At 42.6% G+C, this 19784-nt stretch overlaps 1 protein-coding gene across 6 annotated transcripts in view; it reads right to left on the bottom strand.

Moving 5' to 3' along the window:
• Positions 1 to 18829, bottom strand: part of NRP1 (neuropilin 1) — a 137144-nt gene extending 118315 nt beyond the window's left edge. For 4 of the 6 annotated variants that reach the window (XM_035721904.1, XM_027595431.2, XM_027595432.2 and 1 more), the window contains exons 1-2: positions 17462 to 18047; positions 13891 to 14065 (exon numbers count right to left, since the gene is read on the bottom strand). In XM_035721904.1, coding sequence (XP_035577797.1) covers positions 13891 to 14065; positions 17462 to 17534 — 248 coding nt within the window. In that variant the 5' untranslated portion in view covers positions 17535 to 18047. Of the gene's footprint in view, positions 1 to 13890; positions 14066 to 17461; positions 18048 to 18150; positions 18285 to 18628 lie in introns of those variants that run through there. The other 2 variants (XM_027595428.2, XM_027595429.2) reach the window with 2 other exon arrangements.
• Positions 18830 to 19784: the final 955 nt, after the last annotated feature.

Genomic DNA, 19784 nt, shown 5'->3' with positions numbered 1-19784 from the left:
ACACATGAAGGCCACACCGTTAGCTAAGCAAGTCTCCCAAGGGAATGATGAACGTGGTCAACACGGGACTGGCACAATGGAGAATAAATCAAGGGCATGATCAGGCAGCACTTCTGCCTCTGCCCCAGCTCATCTTTTACCCCCACGGAAATGCAAGAGTTTATCATCTAAGTCATTCGGTTCCCCAGTTGCGGACAACCTGGAGATGGGAGGATGGGGGTGTGCTATGGGTTTCTAGACTAGACAGAGAACAGAAACATTTGGAAGTATCCCAGGGAACTCAGTATAAGGTAGTAAGAAATACAAAATGAGCTGTGGTGGCCGGGATGACTCACTATTGTAGATGTAACCACGCACCCGCCACTCTTCTTCTCTTCCTCTTGGGTTGACACCAGTTCACTGTGACACACAGTTTTAAGAAACACTTAGGAAACATTGGGATGGTGTGAACCAGGAGAGCAGCTAAAACCCCTTATTGTCCATTTCAGAAATCACCCCCTGCAGCAACCTCTGGGCTAGCTCAGTCTAGCATCTCCCCAGAGTGGTATCTTCATGTAGTGGCACCAAGACTTGGGGCTTGGTATTTACCTGGCAATACGGACTAACATATTTATACCATTCTGCACACTATGCATCCTGTGTTGACTTCTGTCCCGGAGAGTCTCACTTTATACAACTTCCCCAGCAAGCCTGCTGTTAAGTTAACGTGCATGTATTGGGGTTGCCAGCTGGAATGGAACAAGGCTCTAAATTATTTGTGCTAAATTTATATAAAGGTGGCTTGGCCATGAGCCCAGATATGAACATACAATGGACAAAGTTTCCAGAGTAGTGACACAAAGTCCCGAGAGTTGTGGGGATGTCAGAAAACACTCAGCAATCAGGACATACGCCTGTACTGTTAATACATGTGATGTCTCTAACTCCAAAACAGATATGGAGATGAGTATGAGACAGAAAGCAAAGTTTGCAGTCAAGCACTACCTCTGCATATTTGTTGAGATTTAGCTAAAGCTATTGACATGCAGAAATCTTAGGTTTTTTTTAAAATAAAGATTTTTAGAGGAAAAATGTAAAGTTGACTCCACTACCCACAAAAAGGAAGGGTTTACCACGTAAATGAGAAGCGTAAGTGTGCATTTTAATAGTCTGATTAAGTGAGAGCTTTTCCTAAAAAGCTGACTTGGTTCTTCCATGCTAGGTGAACACCCTTGAGAAGACTCACTAGGCTTCAGTTGGTCCATTCAATTCGGAAATGTTAATTAAGCACCTATTATAGGCCAAACACTATGCTAGGCTCTGCGAGTGGTGGAAAACAATATCCTTCTCTGTTCTTGAGCACCTTATGAACTAGTTGGGTGAAGAGTAGCAGAATATTAATGATTATGACATTATGACAGGACAATATTTTAAAGAACATGAAAGTTGTAGAAAGACGGGTCTTGGGGGGGTGTTGGAGGACAGAGAAAGAGAGACCACATTTAATTGGTCGTTGGTTATCAGAAATGGCTTTACAAAGGAAGCATTTCAGATGGAACTAGAATGATGTGTAACATTTTGACAGGGACACAAGGTATGTGAAGGGTGTTTACCCTTCCCACATCTGTGAAGAAAACATTCAATGAATAGGCATGGGGTGAGAAAGCAGGGGTGTCTAAAGAACTACAATATATTTTGGCAAGACTATATTGGGGTGCCACAGGAGACAGAGCAGAGGGGCAGGACAAAGTTATGTTGTGGAAGACTGAGAAGCACAGACAGAGCAGGACAGGGAACAGGAAGCTCAAGGTTTCTAAGCTAAGAGGAAGAATCGAGAAAGTCCCTTTATGAGGCTACTGCAATAGCACCGAGAATGGGTTGAAAAGTGTTAGGATTTGAGCAGTAGCAGTAGAAATGGAACAGAAAAGATAAACAAGAAGGGTATTGTAGATTTGTAATGTAGAGGCCTTAAACTGACAGCACCTGGGGGACAAAGAGGAATTGGGAGACATTCCAGAGTGTCAGGTTTGGATACACAGGAAAGGAAGGATTTAGTAAGAGAAAGAAAAGGCAGGGGTGGTGCAAAATCAGATTTTTTCATTTGTGGCAATGGTCTACCACTCAGGCAGTCGACACTGTCTAGAATGCATTTGGAAGTTTGAGTCCAATGCTTAGGTCAAATGGAGAGCTGGACATAAATTTGGGTATTATCTGAGCTGAGTGGCTAAGATCAATAAAGCTATTCAGGGAGAAGACATTCAGGGCAAAGGCAAAATCTTGGCCAATGCCTGTCTTTTAGTGTTAGAGGAGAAAGATAAAGTCCAAAAGAGAGGTAGGGAGGAATCCAAGATGGTGCAGTGTGACAAGATGCAGGGAAGAAGAAAGCTCCAATGCATAGAGAGTAGCCAATTGTGTGTAATGTTGTACAAAGGGTGAAGAAATCGGGGTCAAGGCAAAGCCAGTGGTCTGGACGTTAGAAGAGTAATTGGAATGGAACAGTTAAGCAAGCAGTTTCAGTCAACTGGAGGGTACAGGAATGATGCTGAAAAGTGTTAAGCGAGCAGGTAGAGCGGTAGAGTATAGATGCTCCTTTCAGTACCTGTGACAGTAATGGGGAAGGCAGAGGATGAAATATTTGTTGAAGGGTAACAAGTTCCCAGGAGGACTTCTTTTACTCATGAGTAGGAAAGTCCCACAGAATCTCTTTGGCTCGAGGAAGCCCACAACGGTCCCACGAGAAGGAAAGCAAACTTCTGCTGGATGAAACAGCTTTTCATCATAGTCACTGAGACCCTCCTCACTACTGGGAAATCTGTCCGAACCAGAAATGCGGGAAGGGAATGGCAAAGTTAAAGGGCCTGGGGTCACCAGAAGTGGAGGGAAAAGGAGGAGAATGAGCTGCACCATCAATTTAAAAACATGTACTTTCCCAGCTGCTTTTCTCTATGAATTTACAATATAAAATCCACCTAATTCCCTCTTTCTTGCACACGAATGTAATGGCAGAGTTTCGGTTAGCTGATGGGAAAGGACTGGCATCCTTGCGGTAACAGCCACCATGATCCTGGCTCCTGCCTTACATAAAGGATGGACTGCTTTACCATCTGGATGTGCCGAATATATTTATAAGTCCTCAGGCACACTTGAGAAAATTATGATTTCTTTAAAACCATTAATGCTATTATCAAGTTTGTGACATTGAGATAGTATCTTTTGTGGGATTTTTCCAGAAACTCCACCCATCAGGAGTTTTAGAAGATGGCAATTATAACTCACTTATCCAGCCAACTTATTATAAGAACATTCAGAAACTCTTGGTTGCTGAATACATGCTGAGCATGAGATACTATCTCTGTTGTGGACATGTGCAGTGCTTTTGAAATATTTATAAGTGCCTCCTCCTGAGGATGCAGACGTTATTGTTTACAGTCTGAACTTATTTTAAGGAACAAAACCTGCGGATGCACTTCCTGTTATAGTAATACCTAGGCTTTATGTAACATATTTCTCTTGTATTCATAAGATACTTCCACCTTCATTGTGTCATCAACACTGTGTCACTGAGATAGGTAGGGGAAGGGAAGCATTTTTTTTTTTTTTTTTCCTTCAAAAAGAGAAGGAAAAAGATGAACTGAGGCTGTGTCTGGGCTGTGAGGGTCCATCAGAGTCTGATGCTATATCCTCCTGAGCTGCACTGGTCGACACTGTCAAAGCCACGGTAGTCACAGCGCCATAACCAAGCTGTTCACAGACTGTGAGCCAGCCCTCCTGCCTGGAATCCTACCTCACAGATGGGGATGACAGGCAGACATGCAATTATGATCCACAGGCCCCTGATCCTCACCAGAACACTTTTCACAGGAGCTGCTAACAGAGTCCCCTGACAATCAGAAATCCCCAGCTCCAGTTAATGAACTAACGCACACACTAGGTATGAGGCTAGAAGAGCTAAAGAAGGAAATGAGGATGTGTCTTAAAGGACTGAACCAAGATCACCTAACAATTACTCAGGGACAAAGAAATTGGCAGTGGAATAAAGGATAAGGAAAATGTAAAACTTCTTCCTTAAAAAAAGGGTGGGGTGACTGGGTGGCTCATTCGGTTAAGCGTCTGCCTTCGGCTTGGGTCGTGATCCCAGGGTCCTGGGATTGAGCCCCACATCAGGCTCCCTGCTCAGCTGGGAGTCTGCTTCTCCCTCTCCCTTTGCCCATCCCTCTTACTCGTGCTCTCTTTCTCAAATAAATAAATAAAATCTTAAAAAAAAAAAGAAAGAAAAATCCAATCAGTGCTAAAAACCCCACTCTTCCCTCTGCCCAGGGTCAACAATCTTCAATGAAAAATAAAATTATGGGCTACCCTTTGTAGAAGTGAAGAAGCTGCTAGGGCAGTTTTAATGATGATTTGGCTTCAGTGGAGCCGGAGCTAAAATGCGTTTCCGACATAGACAGTGGAGGGGTAGCAGGCTGTGTGCATGGGGAGCCTACCCCTCCCGCTCTGCCCCTCCTGCCTGTGTGGCTGTGGACTGAGGCTCCAAAGTCCCAGTTCCGATGGCTCTGATTGGGTGGGTGCGGATGGAGGAGGAGGGACCTGGACAGATTTCGAGAATGCGAAAATACAGCTACCACCGCTGTGTCCAAGAAGTGGCTGGTGTCAAGTCTTTTTGAAGGATTGGCACTCAGACCAACTGACCACCCACTTGAGTAGTTTTCAAAATTGCCCCTTTTGCTCTCCCTTCGCTGAGTTTTGCTATTCTCTCCTCCAGACTGCCTACGGTGAACCGTAGACTCTACTCGGTGCAACACTGCTTCCCCTCTATTCTTTCCAGTATTCAATCTCGATAAAACTGTCAGCTGTGGAGATCCATTTATCTAGTGCCTGCTATGTGCAAAGCATTGTGGGGACCGTAGAGAGTAGAGATGTAAGTCAGACATGGTGTTTGCCCTCAAAGAGCTCACCACCTAATGGGGAGACCAACCCTTACCTGTACAGTTAGAATGAAGAACCTGGGCAGATGGGTGGTCTGTGAGAGCCTCATGCATAACACAGCCTCACTGTCAAATTCGTGAGGATTTGCCATTTCTGGTGGCTGCCATTTTTTCCAAGAGTGGATTGATCCAGAAATTGAAATTTTCGTATATTTTAATCATCTTTTTTTGTGACCATCTGTGTTACAAATAAACGCCCACTCTCCCAAGTTATTCAAGAATGGATGGGCAGGTCTGAACCGAGAGAAAAGGCCAAACAGCAGCCTCATTTGCCAGGTGTTGCTCCATCTAAAACAACATCACCCCAAGTGAGAGGAAGTCAAGCGACCGAGCTTGGGGGGCTTTGTGTCCTTTATTTTCTTCGAATCAAGAACGTGTTCTTTTTTCTTTAAATTTGAGAAGTTAGTGCTTTTAATTAAAAAAAAAATCATCTCTGGAGGACTAAGGTTTTGACCACATTTTATTTTTTTCCATGCCATTTCAGTGATTGCTTCTATTGCACACAATACCTTCCCAGCTCGTAGCATCTGTTGGTTGGAGAGTCAAGCAAGAAGTTGGAATCGGGAATATATTGACTAGCCTTTGCCACCTCTGGCTGTTCTAAAGAAATTTAAGAACTTGAAGAAGGAGACATTTAGCATCCTCTTTCAGCCTGGGATTGGCTGCTCTCTCCATGACATGCCAGTCACTCACAGAAGCAACAAGCCATCACCTCCAACCTGGCCGGCTGATTATACAAGTATCTGACCAGATAAAAACAAAATACTCTGGAGCATCTGTTTCTTCTCAAAAAACACTCTTCTGTTTCTCGTAGGAATCCAGTGCCTGAGCAAACATTCTGCCTTTTAACCCTTACAGAGTCATCAGGGAAAATACAAGTATTGAAATTTTACAAACAGGGGAGAAGTGGGAGAGCAAAACTTGCCTGACAGTTGCCTGAGATGAAGTCAACGAGCAATGCTTGGAAGACAAGGCGGCCTTCCAACTTCCGGGCAGTGAGGAAGCACAGCATGCAGCTGGGATCTCACACATCCCTTGAATCAACTGTATAAATCGAACCCTTGTGCTGCCTGGTTATCAGGCTTTAAGTAAATATTGTGTTTGTATGTGCTTTGTGCTTTCAAACTCCATGAACCAAAGGGACCGGAATTTAGATATTTTCTGCTAGGATTTCATCCCCAGGTTCAGGCAAGTTTTTACTGAGTGGAAAATCACCAATTGGTTGGAAGTTTCTGTGCACAGTTTTTAGCAGTTCTTACCTAATCTGAACCGAGAGTTTAAAAATTAAGTCTTTCCTCAGAATGAGTTAGTTTGTATTCAAACTTTTGTGAGGTCTTTCATAGAAGAAAACGGCTGTTTGGATACCAGATGAGCTGGTAACACTTCATAAGAATTTCCTCCTTCAAAAGGCATGTCCCAAGCCCCATCAGTCACAAAGGTGGAAAGATAACTTGGTGCAGCTGCTGAGCGTTTGGGCTCAGTTGATCTAACTTTTCTAAACCTCAGTGCTGCCATCTGTAGAATGGGGATGACAGGAAGATTGAGTGAGATCGTGTGCACAGAGTGCTTAGTGGGTGTCATGGCGGGCACAGACTGAGGACCTGACAGGAAGAACCAGCCATGACCATACCTTCCCAAACACTCTACTGATTACTTAAATTAAAGGAGAAAATTAAACATGGTGGCTGAATAAGATATAAGATGTGTACAATATAGACCTAGGCTCGAGCAGGAAAAATAGTTAAGTTAAAAGGCAACTGAGTGGAGAGAAGCCAAAAGATTATTTTTCCTCTCTGCTCTTCCGCAGAATTTTGTAGAGTTCTGAATGAAGTTCAATCGCTAAGCTAGCTGCAAAGATTAAGTGATTTCAACCATCAGCCAGCATAATGTGTTTGGCGTGCTTCACAGCCAATCTGAGTTATCCTGACCTCATGCCATCCCTAACTGACCTAGATACTAGACACAGTTCCACCAACCACAGAAGAGCAGGAAAAATCTTTTTTTGGAGGTGCTATGTTCTGCCAAGTCACTGACTCCTACAATCAGGATTGATTACAAACACCCAATTAGAAGGCATTTGGAACCTGATCTGAACACTAATCTTGTCTCTTGTTCTTCTTTGGGCTTAATGATCAGCCTTGATGAATAACTACAACGGCAATTAGTTAAGTTTATTTTGTAGCCTCCTTCACAAGCACACACACACATGCACATATGTGTTTGTGTGTGTGCTTCTGCCGGAGTATGTCAGCATGCAGGCAAGTATCAAGTTTTATGCTGGAAAAAAAAAAAAGGAGCTGCGAATATGCACGCCGGCTGAAGGCATATGTCTCACTTGGATCAATTTTTAAGTGTCTGCTCCCCAAGTGAAATCTGGTTGGAAATGCCATGCACATGTTGATTCAATTTGATAAGATTTCAAGTAACCTTCTCTTTTAGCTTCTCATAAAGGTTGCTTCTTTCAAATTACAGAAATGCCTAACACACAACCTTGTAATGCTCAAAATTCATTATGATCAAATATGATCGCTTATAGTAAAAAATAATAAAGGAATATTAATTTTATTAAACACATGGGGTTTTATTCAAATTAAATAAGTGCTAATAGGGAAAAAAATCAAAAGGAAGAAAGTAGATAATTATCTGCCTGAGTAATAACCAAGGATGCTGCAGGTGGTAGCAACAACATTGTCCAGCAGTTGTTCTGAGAAGGGTTCATTCTTACCCAATCAAAAGTTTTTTAATTGAATTGAGCTTGGTGGTGGTGCCTCCCACACTGCCCATGTTGGGAAATTACTTGAGATGAAAACCGACAATGAAAAACTGAAAAGTAAAGCAAGGGGAAGATTTTCCTGTATTTGCCTTGCATCTAAAACAAGCTCTAGATTGAAAACTTTGTGCGTATTTTAACATTCCCATAGTATATGTAACGAATACAAGATATTTCTACAGTAGTCACTGAAAAACATTAGAATACACTTCAGTATGACTCTTTTTTTTTTTTTTTATCAGAAAGGGAATGGTATGCATTGTTCTATCTCTGTGCCAAAGAGTTTTACCACATTCAAAGGATAGTGCCTACAGATTTCTAAGACTATAGTTTAGTTTTGTCTCATTTTGAAATTTATAAAAATGGAATCACACAAGTTAGGACAGTAGTCTTCCTTGAAGCCAAAGGCTAGCTGAACATAAGGGGGATTCTTTGTAGGAAGATGGAAATGTTTACTCTGGATTGGTTATGTGGTTGTGCTCACCTTGTAAAATTTTATCAAACTTTACACTGTGTGTATTTTTCTACATACATCTTGTACTTTAATTAAAAGTACATAGACTTCTATACTTAATACAGAAAGTGGAAAAATATTTTGGCTTAAAATACTCACTGTTTTCCATAAAACAAAGACTTCATTTTGGTCTAAGTGATACTCTAAAACACAAGACTGGGACTAGAGTAAGGCACTCACCTCAGATTCAAAAAGCCAAAAACTCACCAATCAAGGTAAATAATATTTTAACACAGCATTTAAAAAAAAATCAAAATTAATGAAAAAACCCATGCTGAACAAAGTAAAAAAAGAAAGGATTGAAACAAAAAATAGTACTCAGGGAAACAAAAAATGGAACTTGTATTCCCCAAATTGCCAATAAATGACAAAGTGACCACTGTATAATTCAATTTGTGAAAATTATCAGATCTGAGAAACTAATGGAAAATTAATTTTCATTCAGTGAGTTTATGGTCTATGAAAATAAATGAAATGACCAGTGTTTCAAAGTTTGTAAATAACTTAGGTAATTTTATTTATTTTTTTATAACTTAGGTAATTTTAAAAGTAGCATTAAAGAAACGATGTGTGATTTATTCCAACAAAATTCCAAAAATCCAACAAAACTTGAATATCATCTCATTTAGTTAAGATTTTCCTGTAATTAAACTTCATACGAAGTTCCAGAAGTGAAACCTCCCTTTGATTGCTTTGAATTAGGAAAAAAACACCTATTTTTGGTTCCACTAAGAAGGTATTACACATCTAAGTTATAGACAGAAAAGCATCTGTGCCACATTCACCTGTGTCTCGGTGAAATCCTACAAAACAGCACTGGCAAATCAGGCATTGAAGTCAGGAACCAGTGAGTAAGAAGACCACTACTGAGCTTTCTCCCTCCAATACTATCACCTTTTTAGACTCTTCCTGGAGCTTCACATTCATTTTCTTAATGTTTTTAACCCAATGTCTGTGAAATTTTTATTGCTCCCCAGATGAGGACATCTGATCTGAATGTAATCACACACCTCTTTGCTCAGCAGTATTTGTCACAACCCATTATAAATTATCATGCTGATAGTTTGCATTGCTGGGAAACCGGAAAAGTTCCATAAATTCTAACTACTGTATCAATGACATTCTTGTTTATTATGCAGATATAAACTTTTATGAGATTCAAGATGTCTGTGTTACCACCGAAGAAAACTATCATTGAGTAAGATCTAACTAGCTCAGTGTAAATGCAGAAAACCATTTACAGTGCACAATGAACATTGCTTTCTGAAAAACACTCAGCAGGTTGCTTTTTCCTTCCTTTTCTGCTTATAATTGTGCTTCGATACTTCACAAGCATGGAGGATTTTGCTGGTGCATTCCCTCCACACCTTCTCCTTCAGAACATTCTCTAGTCACCTTTTATCAACATAACAATAAAACCAGCTGGTATTGCTACACATCCTAGCACAACGTTAGCCCACAGACAGATATTCTCCTGCCTGATTGACTGATTGATCGATACCACACTATGTTCAATAAAAGAATTCAGGAATTTATAATACTATGTTTTTGATGCTTATTTGTCATGAAACCTGACTCATAATGGAACCTGAAACATAGATTGTTGCATTTTAAAACTATCAGCACAACCAGAACATTCATTTTCCCTAAGGAAATCATGCCCCTTGATACTCACTCTAAAAACTTTTTGTAAGGTTAGGTTCATAGTTTGTTTATGTATTAGGTCAGTCTTCATGATCTTCACATGAAAAGTAGTAACTGTGTACATTTTACTGTATTGTTAAAACTATGAAATAGTTTTTAATTTAATTATAAATAAAACAATACAAATTTAAATAAAAATAAAAATTCCTCCCAGAATTCATCTATTTAATTACTCATCCATCCCTACACTCCACAAAAAAATCTGTTTACTTGGCTTTTAAGGATGTTTCTCAACAAGCAAATGTGCTAAGGAATCGATTTCTTAAGCTTTCACATGGTGGAAGGTGACTGTACAAATACTGGACGGTTTCGAGAGAAATTGCCAGGTGTATTTTATGCAGGTCATCCCATTACTGAATCTATATATTTAGTTTGACATATGCTTAAGTTTCATATTTCCAAATGTTCTAATCATCACCAAGCTGTTCAAGATATCATAATGGCAATGATAACTTCTTTTGAGGGAAGCTTTCAACTTTTCAAAAGGCTTTTGTATCCACTACCCCATTTTATCTTACCAATAACCTGATTACATTGGTAAAGCAAGTACTTTTTATTGCTATTAGACATATAATATAGCTGAAACAGGGAGAGATATTAAATATCCCCAATAAGACAATCAGCTTGATCTCAACAGGAATGATAACTACAAGCTTGCTAGCTCGTTGGATGTGGTTTGTTGTACCCAATTTTGTATTATCTCAAATTCCTTTTATGGAAGTAGCCTAATATAAATTACAAAAAAAAACAAACAAACAAACCCAAACCCACTAAAATAAAAGCAAAAACAAAAACAAAACTATGCTTTTGCACATTCAACATAAAATTTTGAAGTCTATGAATTTGTTCTTCCAAGGGTTATTGGTATTTTCTATTTCTGTAGGGAATTTTAACTTTAAATTAAAGCTGTGGATTCTTCTTGCAGACTTCACAAAAGACTGTAAGAATTGTGTCCCATTTGTAGTATCTCAACTGCAACCTTCAGCAGTGACCAGGAGTCATGTGGATCAACCCGGAAAGAGTGACAGCAATGTCTTCAGTTGCTCTTCCTCTATCATTTTTGGAATTTTCATTGATAAAACAATCAGATAGCAACACTTCCAAACACAGCAGAAAGATATTTTCTATGCCATAATCTCCACTGACTTCATCAGGCTAAATATATCAGCCTTTTGAGGCTGGCCAGGAGATGGCACCTTCAGAGAGAACAAACCCTCCAGTTGCTAGGGTTAAGAAACCACTTCACTTGGTAGCCTTAAAAAAGTCTCACCAGCGGAATGACAGAAACAATCTTCTTGCCCATTTCAGTTTCTTGAATACCATACTGATATCACTAAAATTGTCCCTTCCTATAAATAATAATTATCCTTTTTCTTGTCATTTTTCAAAAGGAAAACTGAGGGGCACCTGGGTGGCTCAGCCGGTTAAGCATCTGATTCTTGATTTCAGCCTGGGTCATGATCTCAGGGTCCTGGGATTGAGTCCCACCTCAGGTGCCACGCTCAGCGTGGAGTCAGCTTGGGATTCTCTCCCTCTGCCTCTGCTCCCTCCACCCCTGCCCCCACTCATGTGTGTGCACTCCTTCTCTTTCTCTATCTCAAAATAAATAGATAAAAAGAAAAAGAAAAAGAAGACCTCAAAATCTTAAAAGAAAGAAAGAAAGAAGGAAGGAAGGAAGGAGAGAAGGAAGGAAGGAAGGAAGAAGGAAGAAAGGAAGGAAAGGAAGGAAGAAAGAAAACTGAGAAAGTTCCAATTCCACCATACTCCACCTCACATCTTGATACAGCAAATAGTTATTGAAGACTTACTGTGTGCCAGGCACTGTTATAAGCACTTAACATGTATTAATTCACTCGACTGGCTTCCCCTTCATACTGGCTTCCCCGGTTATGTGCTGGAACTGGCTTGCCCCAGCTCACAAGAACCCATTGCACACGTCTCTTTAGGAGTACACAAGTCTGTGTATAGTGACATCACATGGATAGTTTGAAACTGGTCACAGTGGGAATATTTACACAACAGGAATTGGTAAATATTACAAATGAGGTCTTGAACCACCCCTTTCCAAGATCCGGTCATTCAACATTGACCAGCACACCCCTGCTAGTGACTCCTGATTATTCTGAATTTTTGAACTATTATATTATACACAGACATGGTCACGACTCTCAGATCAGGATTTAGTAGACATGAGTTTACTAAAATGTAATGGCACCTTATCTTTGGGAAAAATGTTATTACCTGAGTATGTTTTATGTTGAGTTTCTTAAAAATATCTTTTAGAGAAATTTAAGTATTGTCAAAAAGCAAAAAAAAAAAAAAAAAACCAAAACAAACTAAAATAAAATGAAAGAGAAAACAAATCTCTAGATTGTCTAGGTGATTGACATTGAAAAATCACCATACAGAATATCGTCAACAACAACAACAACAAACTCCCCGTTTCCTAGCAGTCACTGAACACTATTAATGGAAACTTTCATACAAGATTAAGAAGTCAATATAATGCCCTGAAGCACAGAACAAGGATTAAATTGGAATCGGCATAACTCTATTACACTGTAGTGTATGCTGATTATTTGGAAATTGATCTATGAATATATGCTAATTCTCTAGGCACCAAAATGTTGAATTAACCAGATGACCTCATTTCCCTGCCCACAAAACACTAGTTTTACCGCACCAACTCAATAGGTTGTTAAGGACCTCCTACAGGTGGGAACCTTTTCATATGATTCTGTTCTTCCCTAAAAGGGCTATGTGTTTGCAAATAGAACACTTTTAATAATGAATGTCCCTGCACAATAATGTTTACATCCAACGGAACTTGTAACCTATTTACATTGTATATAATTATATCAAACTGACCCATTTTAAAACTGCGGAAAACATATCAGTCCCTGAGAAACACTTTGGAACTGAGATTTAAGTAGATTGTTTTCCTTTGCTAAAACTATTTCTATATCCAAACTTCATTAAAGATAGATATGCAGGCAAGTGTCTGCAGAATATAACCTGTGCAGGTTGGCAGAATGGGGTAATGTGGGCAAGACAGAGACAAGTGGTCTGCTTTGTGTCCAGAGAGAAGAGCAAACCTGGATCTGAGTGGACTGCTTGCGCCTGCAAAGTTAAAATACGTTTTCCATACTGTGCAAAGCAAAACCTGCACAACTAGTACTTTCATATAAAGTGAGGAAATATAATTTAGGCTGTCCCTGTAGTGAGAATGTTTTCATAATAATAATGAAATCTGACATAAATTGATGCTTAGTTACTTAACAATAGAAGGAGTTAGGAAGACTAAAGCTGATGGATGAAATATCAATTTATATTTGAGCCCCATTGTATTCACTGTGCATTAACAATTTTTTTTGCATTTTCCATAAGACTTGCAATCATTAATCTACTAAAAAAAACCCTCATCTGACTTATACTATATGCCTCATTTTTATTCAATGACAATTTGTTTTTGTCATGTCAAACTCAATAAGATACAGTCCTTAAATCACAAAATGTGTCACAGATTTGTTAAAAAATATCCAACCTCACCATCTGTTGATGCTATATATGCTAGTAACCCACAATATTTAATAAAAACTCAAGAGAAAGTTTGGTTTCTATTCTTCCTCTTTTCAGGGGAAAAAAAAAGAAAAAGAAGCATATAGACATTTCTTAACACAAGAATTCTGAAACCAAAAGTGTTAACAGGAAAAAATATATGAGGGATTATACATTTCAACATAATATTCCTAGTTTGGGGAACTCAGAAATCGCTTAACATAATTTAATTTCCATACCATTGACATATGATCTGGCCTAGATTAGAATCCCTCCTGGATCCATTTATACCCCATTCTGTACACACTGACTTTCCCCCTTAGACATCCATGACCACGAGATGGCGGTGTGGTGCCCTGTTCAGATACTTTCTCACTTACTTGCAGTCTCTGTCCTCCAAATCAAAGTGAGGGTTGAAGTTGATCATAATTCTCTGGTATGGATCGGGAGCCTGAATCAGCCATTCACATTTTTCACTTGGATGATAAGAATGAGGATAACCAGGAGACGTAAGGTACCCAGGGCTTTCAATTTTTATCGTATCGCCACACTTATCTGTAATAAAAATAACATTTTGGTAAATCTTTCCCTGACAACCACTTAGGTATTCTAGCTTTATATATAAATTACTGGTTATTATTCCATAACTTTTTAGGGGGAACTCCCCGTGGGTCCTTCAGGTGGCACTGATATAACCCTGCCACCAAGGAACACTCTTTGATCCCAGGAAGGTTAGGTCAGGAGAAAAGTAGACTGAGATCTGACAGGACTCTACCCTTACCCCCCACAAGGTTCCTTCCTGAGAAAAAGGTCTTCTAGCGTTAAAAACATTAAATCCTCTCAATGGATGTTAACATGGTCCCCAGGGAGCTCCTGCTAGACTTAATTTTCCCCCCAAGAAGTGTAATCGCATTAAGTAGCAAGTTCTGAGTGGAAGGTGACTAAAAGAAGCTATTCGACCCCTTGTGTGGCTTTTTGATGATAAGCCTGGTCTATGTCATTGATCAGTGGGGATTGTCATCCAAGACTTCGATTGGCTTAAAGCCAAACCTTTTGTGTTGTTGTTTTATCTGCCCATAAATCTAAGTGATTTTGAGTTATCTCTGCTCTGGAGATCCAGATCAACAGAGAACAAAGTGTATTTGGTGAAGCAGAAATAATTCTGCTCTACTGCTCCAAGTAAAGTTGTTCAGTCTTAGATCAAAGCAACTGGGCAGAAAGAAAAATAAATAGCCACACAGCATTAATTCTAATTACCTAGATGTTGGAAAAAAGAAAAAAAAAACAACCCACCACACCAAGGTCTGGGTATCACATATGGTAAGCCACGGTCCCACATTCTGGGAAAGGTGAGCTAACTAGTTTTGAGCCTTCATTTCAAAAAACCCAAATGCTGAAGTGATTCACTGAGAGCCAAATAAACCAGTCACTGGGCTGCTTTATTGTTCAGTGTAGATTCTCATTGTCACTTTTTATGATGGATTTCATGCTGGAAAGTCTCAGCCTGAAATGCTGCCACATTTATTGATGCTTAATTTTAAGCAATAAAAATTTGGTGCATAAACTATGTAAGAAGAATAGGTATGAAAACAGTGAAATATATAAGCCTATCAATCACAAATTTTCAGTAATGGTATATATAGATTTTAATATTGCATCTAATAGATTCCCTGTGGAAAGAGAATGGCATTCTTTGCTCTCAGCATGAATTTATAAATCTACAGAATTTTATTACAGGAAAACCAGGTCAAATGGAAATGAAAGATGAAGTGCACATCAAAAATGCATAAAGCTACATGCATTACAGAAATCATTTCCCATAAATTAAAAAGAAGACAATATAAATCATATTGTTTTTCTCAATTGCTAGATGTTTCTGACCATGTTTCTTAGACTGGGGGTACTCTTATACTGGTTTCCTTTGCCTTAGCTTTTAAAGGCTTAAGGTTTGCCAAGAAGAAATGTTGCAACTGGAGTTCAGAATCTCAACTAATGATCATATTGGACCCTGTTATGTGATTCTACTGAGGCTCTTCCATTATTTTAAATGTGCAGAAAACTTGGAAAGTGACCCCATCTCACTAAGTCTCCTCCAGCTCTATACAAACATCATGGCAGTGTCTGGCATCCGTTAGAGGAGTGAAATAAAACAGTACTGCTTCTAGTCACTCCACAGAGTCACTTCAGAAGACATTTAGGTGGACTCGGTACCACACCAGAGCTCTTTAATCTGTGACTTCTGAGAAAGTGACAGTGTAATAAGATAATGTGGACTGCTAGACTCCCTGGCTCTGTTAAATCTCTCTAACAGTTGATTAAGAAAGAGCAATTTCTAATGACTCTGGACCATTAGACCTAAATAAGGTTAATGAATTAATTTAGCAGACACTGGTACTCCAAGGAGGTGGACATGGCTTTAAGAGGTCTGCTGTGTTACAGAGGCATTTACTGACTCTGGTCACTGCAAGCATAGCAACATGGCTTTAACCAGTCAAGCTCACAGACTGAGGCTCAGCTTCTCAGCATTCCCCAGATTTCTGCTAAGAAAATTTAAAAATATATTTCATATATATATACATTTGTGTATACATTCACATACACACACATATACATGGAGTTCACAACCTAAAGTCTGGAAGCTATTTGCATTAGGTTTCAAATCCATCCTGTGAACATCTTGACTATGGATTTAATCTCAGGAGTTGTAGAGGGCAGAGGTTGGGTTACTGTAATTTCTAAAGTCTAACCACTTGACCTCTTTCAATTGGAGGAGAATGTTATTTCATCCTTTACCAGATTATGGAAAGATGCCACCAACTCAGGTTCATTAATAAATTGAACTCCACATTCACAGTTTGTGTGTGTGTGTGTGTGTTGCCTCTAAGCATATCTTTTAGAACACTGCTTGGTAGCTGTTGGGGGGAAATCTATTGCTTCAATCATAAAACCTCCAAAAACCATATTAGAGAGATTAACTTCCATCATAAAGACGTGATTTAAGTTCCTCTTGGTATGAACCCCTCCACTTGTGGTCTCTTATTAAAACAATATACCACCGTAAGTAGTGGGTGTTCTTTTCTCCTAATTACTTTGATTGAAATCTAAGCCAGACAAAAGTAAATATTTGATAATTAGTTAATAATAATTGCTGAAGACTTACTGTAAAGATAATTTCATACCCTTGCCTTCACCTACTTTAAAGCCTAAGTTAAACATGCCTACAACCAGATCACATTTTAAAATACATTATTTAGGTTAGGGGATACTGTTTATAACCCAGCATTCTTTCATTTACTTAACAGTGAGTGGTTTTAAAAGCTTAGTGGAAGCTGCAACTAGGTTAGGGATTTTCAGATATCCTGGTGTCTTACACTGTATATCTCAGATTCCTTTATTGACACTATGTAACTTTCATTCATACTTCGGACACATTAGGGGCGATTTGCAAAGGCGGAGGAGGGAGTTCCAGCAACCGAAAAACCGCTATCTCTTGCAGGCACCCACCCGAACAAACGGTTTCGAAGAGCTGCAGAAGAACCAGGAAGTTCTCCTGGTAAAGTGTTCATTAACTTTCAACAGCCATCAAATTTTTGAAAGGGAGTCTCATCTAATTGCCTTTGGGAGGAAACATTATTAAGATAATTGGTGTGCTGATCATAGAAGGTAGGCAGCTCTGCCGTGTAACAGAGGCAGGAAAACCCCCATAACCAAACAAGCAACTTCAGAAGGGAGGCAGTGGACTTGAAATCTTCCTGCCCTAAACCGACTGATCTTCTTTATTTCTCCTCCTGGACAAAAGTTTCCTTCGCCCGGGAGGTGGCTATTGCCGGTTCGCCCTGGCAGCTCTGCGTGAGTCCCGCGGCTGGGGCGGGAAGCCAAACCCCGGCCGGACGCGGGCAACCCGGGAGCCCCGGCGCCGCGCTGTCACACGCGCCTCCGCCTGTCACTTACCGTTGCGAAAAGCGCTGGCCGGGGCGAGGGCGACGGCGAGCGCGGCGCAGAGGAGCGGCAGCCCCCTCTCCATTCTCCCTTCGCCGGATCCCCAGGCAGACGCGGGAGAACGAGAACGTGCGGGGGAAATAGAGCAAAGGGGAAATCTAAACAATCTGAAGAGCTTCAACTCCGCCTAGAGCTGTAAAATCCTCAGTTCGTCTTGGAGAAAAGAGGGCAGAGAGGCAATGCCTTGATCCGAGAGAAATGCTTCTCTTTTTGTGTCTCAAGTCGCCTGCATCCTGTCATTTAGCTCCGGTTTCCTCTCTCTTTTCCCACACTTGTTCCTCTTCCAGGAGCCACTGCCCGGGCCATGTCTCAAAAAAAAAAAAAAAAAAGGGGGGGGGGCTAGCTGGGGGAGGAGGGAGGTAGGGAAACACACCAAAGCCAATTTCCAGAAAGAAAGAAAAAAAAAAATCCGACTTGTTTCTGGACCCGTTGGAGCCGAGGAGCTGGCGCCCAGGGGAGGTCCGGGGTGTCTGCGCGAAGGAGAGGAGCAAGCAATGAAAAGATGAGCGGGAGACAGAGGAGTTTCACCAACTGCACCCCCGCCTCCCCCACCTCCTCCGTCCTCCCCCTCCCCTTCTGGAGCCCTTCCCTCGCTTCCTCCCTCCCCTCTGCCGGCACAGGCTCGCCAGTAATTGCCTGACAGGAGATTGGGAGGAAGAAGTTTCCCTCCGTGTGCTTGCCCCGTCCGTCTGTCCGTCTCTCCCGGAGGCCCCGAAGGATCTCCGCGGGAAGGGAGGCGTTGGGGGTCTGCGCCCAGGACGTGTGGGTGTGGGTGTGTGTTTGGAGAGGAGGCTGCGAGGTCGGTGCCGGCGACTGGGTCGGGCTAGCCTACCTCTGCTTGCTCGCTCAGGACCCGGGGGCGGGGGGGGGCGGGGAGACCGGCAGCTCGCGGAGGATCTCCGGGATCCAGCCGCCGAGGAGTACGGCGCGCCCGGGGAGGTGGCTGCTGCTTCTCCCAACTCTGAATCCCGGGCTGGCGGCGGCAAGGAGCGCGGGGCCAGCCGCGTTACTCCTGCTGTGCCGGCCCGAGGCCCGGGTCAGAGAGCAGCAGGGCGCCCCTGACGCTCCGGGCCGGGACTGCGGAGACCCGGGAAAGCTAGGCTGGAGTGGGAAACGCACCATAGAGCCGGGCGAGGGTCGACAGCGTTGCTGCCGCGTAAAGCCGAGTCAGACCATTCGATCGGGCGAGGCTGGGCTGCAGCCGCACTCGGCCTCTCTGACCGGTAGCAGGGCGCGCTGCCGGGCGCCAGTCGTGCCCGGGTGCCCGCCGCACACCGAGGACTCTATTGTTAACCGAAATTTGGTGCCCGCTCCACCGGGACAGAGGGAACGCCGGAGGGTGGGAGGTGATGCGCCTCTCCAGCTAGGGGGCAGCCGTCGCCCGACCCCGCCCAGTCTCATGTTTCTATGGAGCCCAGGTGTTCCCGGGGTTGGCAATTAGGGGTCCAGTGGTCCCGTTTCGGTGCCTCTCGGAGGAGGGAGAACAGTGGTGGGGGAGGAGAGCTCTTGGCAGGGCTCGCACGGTGCCCACCCCAGGCCACAGGCGATTGTCACGCCAGTCCCTCTAGCTCCTGTCCACCCCCACCTCCCACGGCGGCGCGTCCTCACTGTGGGCGGGATGCCCCCCAGTTCCACCCCCAAGAGCTTTCCGGGAACTGCTGCAGTAGGCCTCTGAGGCTATGAATAGCAAAGACATTTCAGGGAACAAACAGGTTTCGGCCACCAATCTGGCCCTTGAGAGGGTAAATGCCCTCCCAAGGACCCCCTCCCAAAGAGTTCGTGGGGAAGGTGAAAAGGTCACTACACCTTCTGGGAATTGGCGTTTATGTACACACCCTGAGAGCAGAGCCTTATTCCTACCTGGCGCAAAGAGCTGGCGCAAGACATGTAAGAATGTTGGCAAGGAGACTCTGGTCAAGGGTTTTGGCGGAAGAACTAGGGGCGGGACGGGAGAGGGGCAGCCCAAGGCGCGCGGGCCCGGCTGGAAGCGATGACTCGCGCCCCTTGGGTGCGGGCCGGCCGGGCGCCGGGCGGAGGTGCACCCGCGGCGCCAGCGCTCGCCGCGCTCTCTCTCCGGGTCCAGCTTTGCCTTCGCCTGCCCGCGCGCGGGGAGCCCCCGCCTCCAAGCTGGAGATCCGGCCCCCTGGCGCGGAGAACGGGCCCTGCCCCCGGGCTCCTCTTTTCCCTCACCAGTTTCCCCGGTTCATGGCTCTCGGACCCCGGGGAGGCGCTGGGTGGGGAGATGGTACTTCGAGGCCGGGAATCAAATGCTTGG

The sequence above is a fragment of the Zalophus californianus genome, chromosome 9 (genome assembly GCF_009762305.2).
Source record: "Zalophus californianus isolate mZalCal1 chromosome 9, mZalCal1.pri.v2, whole genome shotgun sequence".
Classification (NCBI taxonomy): Eukaryota; Metazoa; Chordata; class Mammalia; order Carnivora; family Otariidae; genus Zalophus; species Zalophus californianus.
Note: the sequence above shows the minus strand (reverse complement) of the source record. Positions and strands in the feature narration are given on the sequence as shown.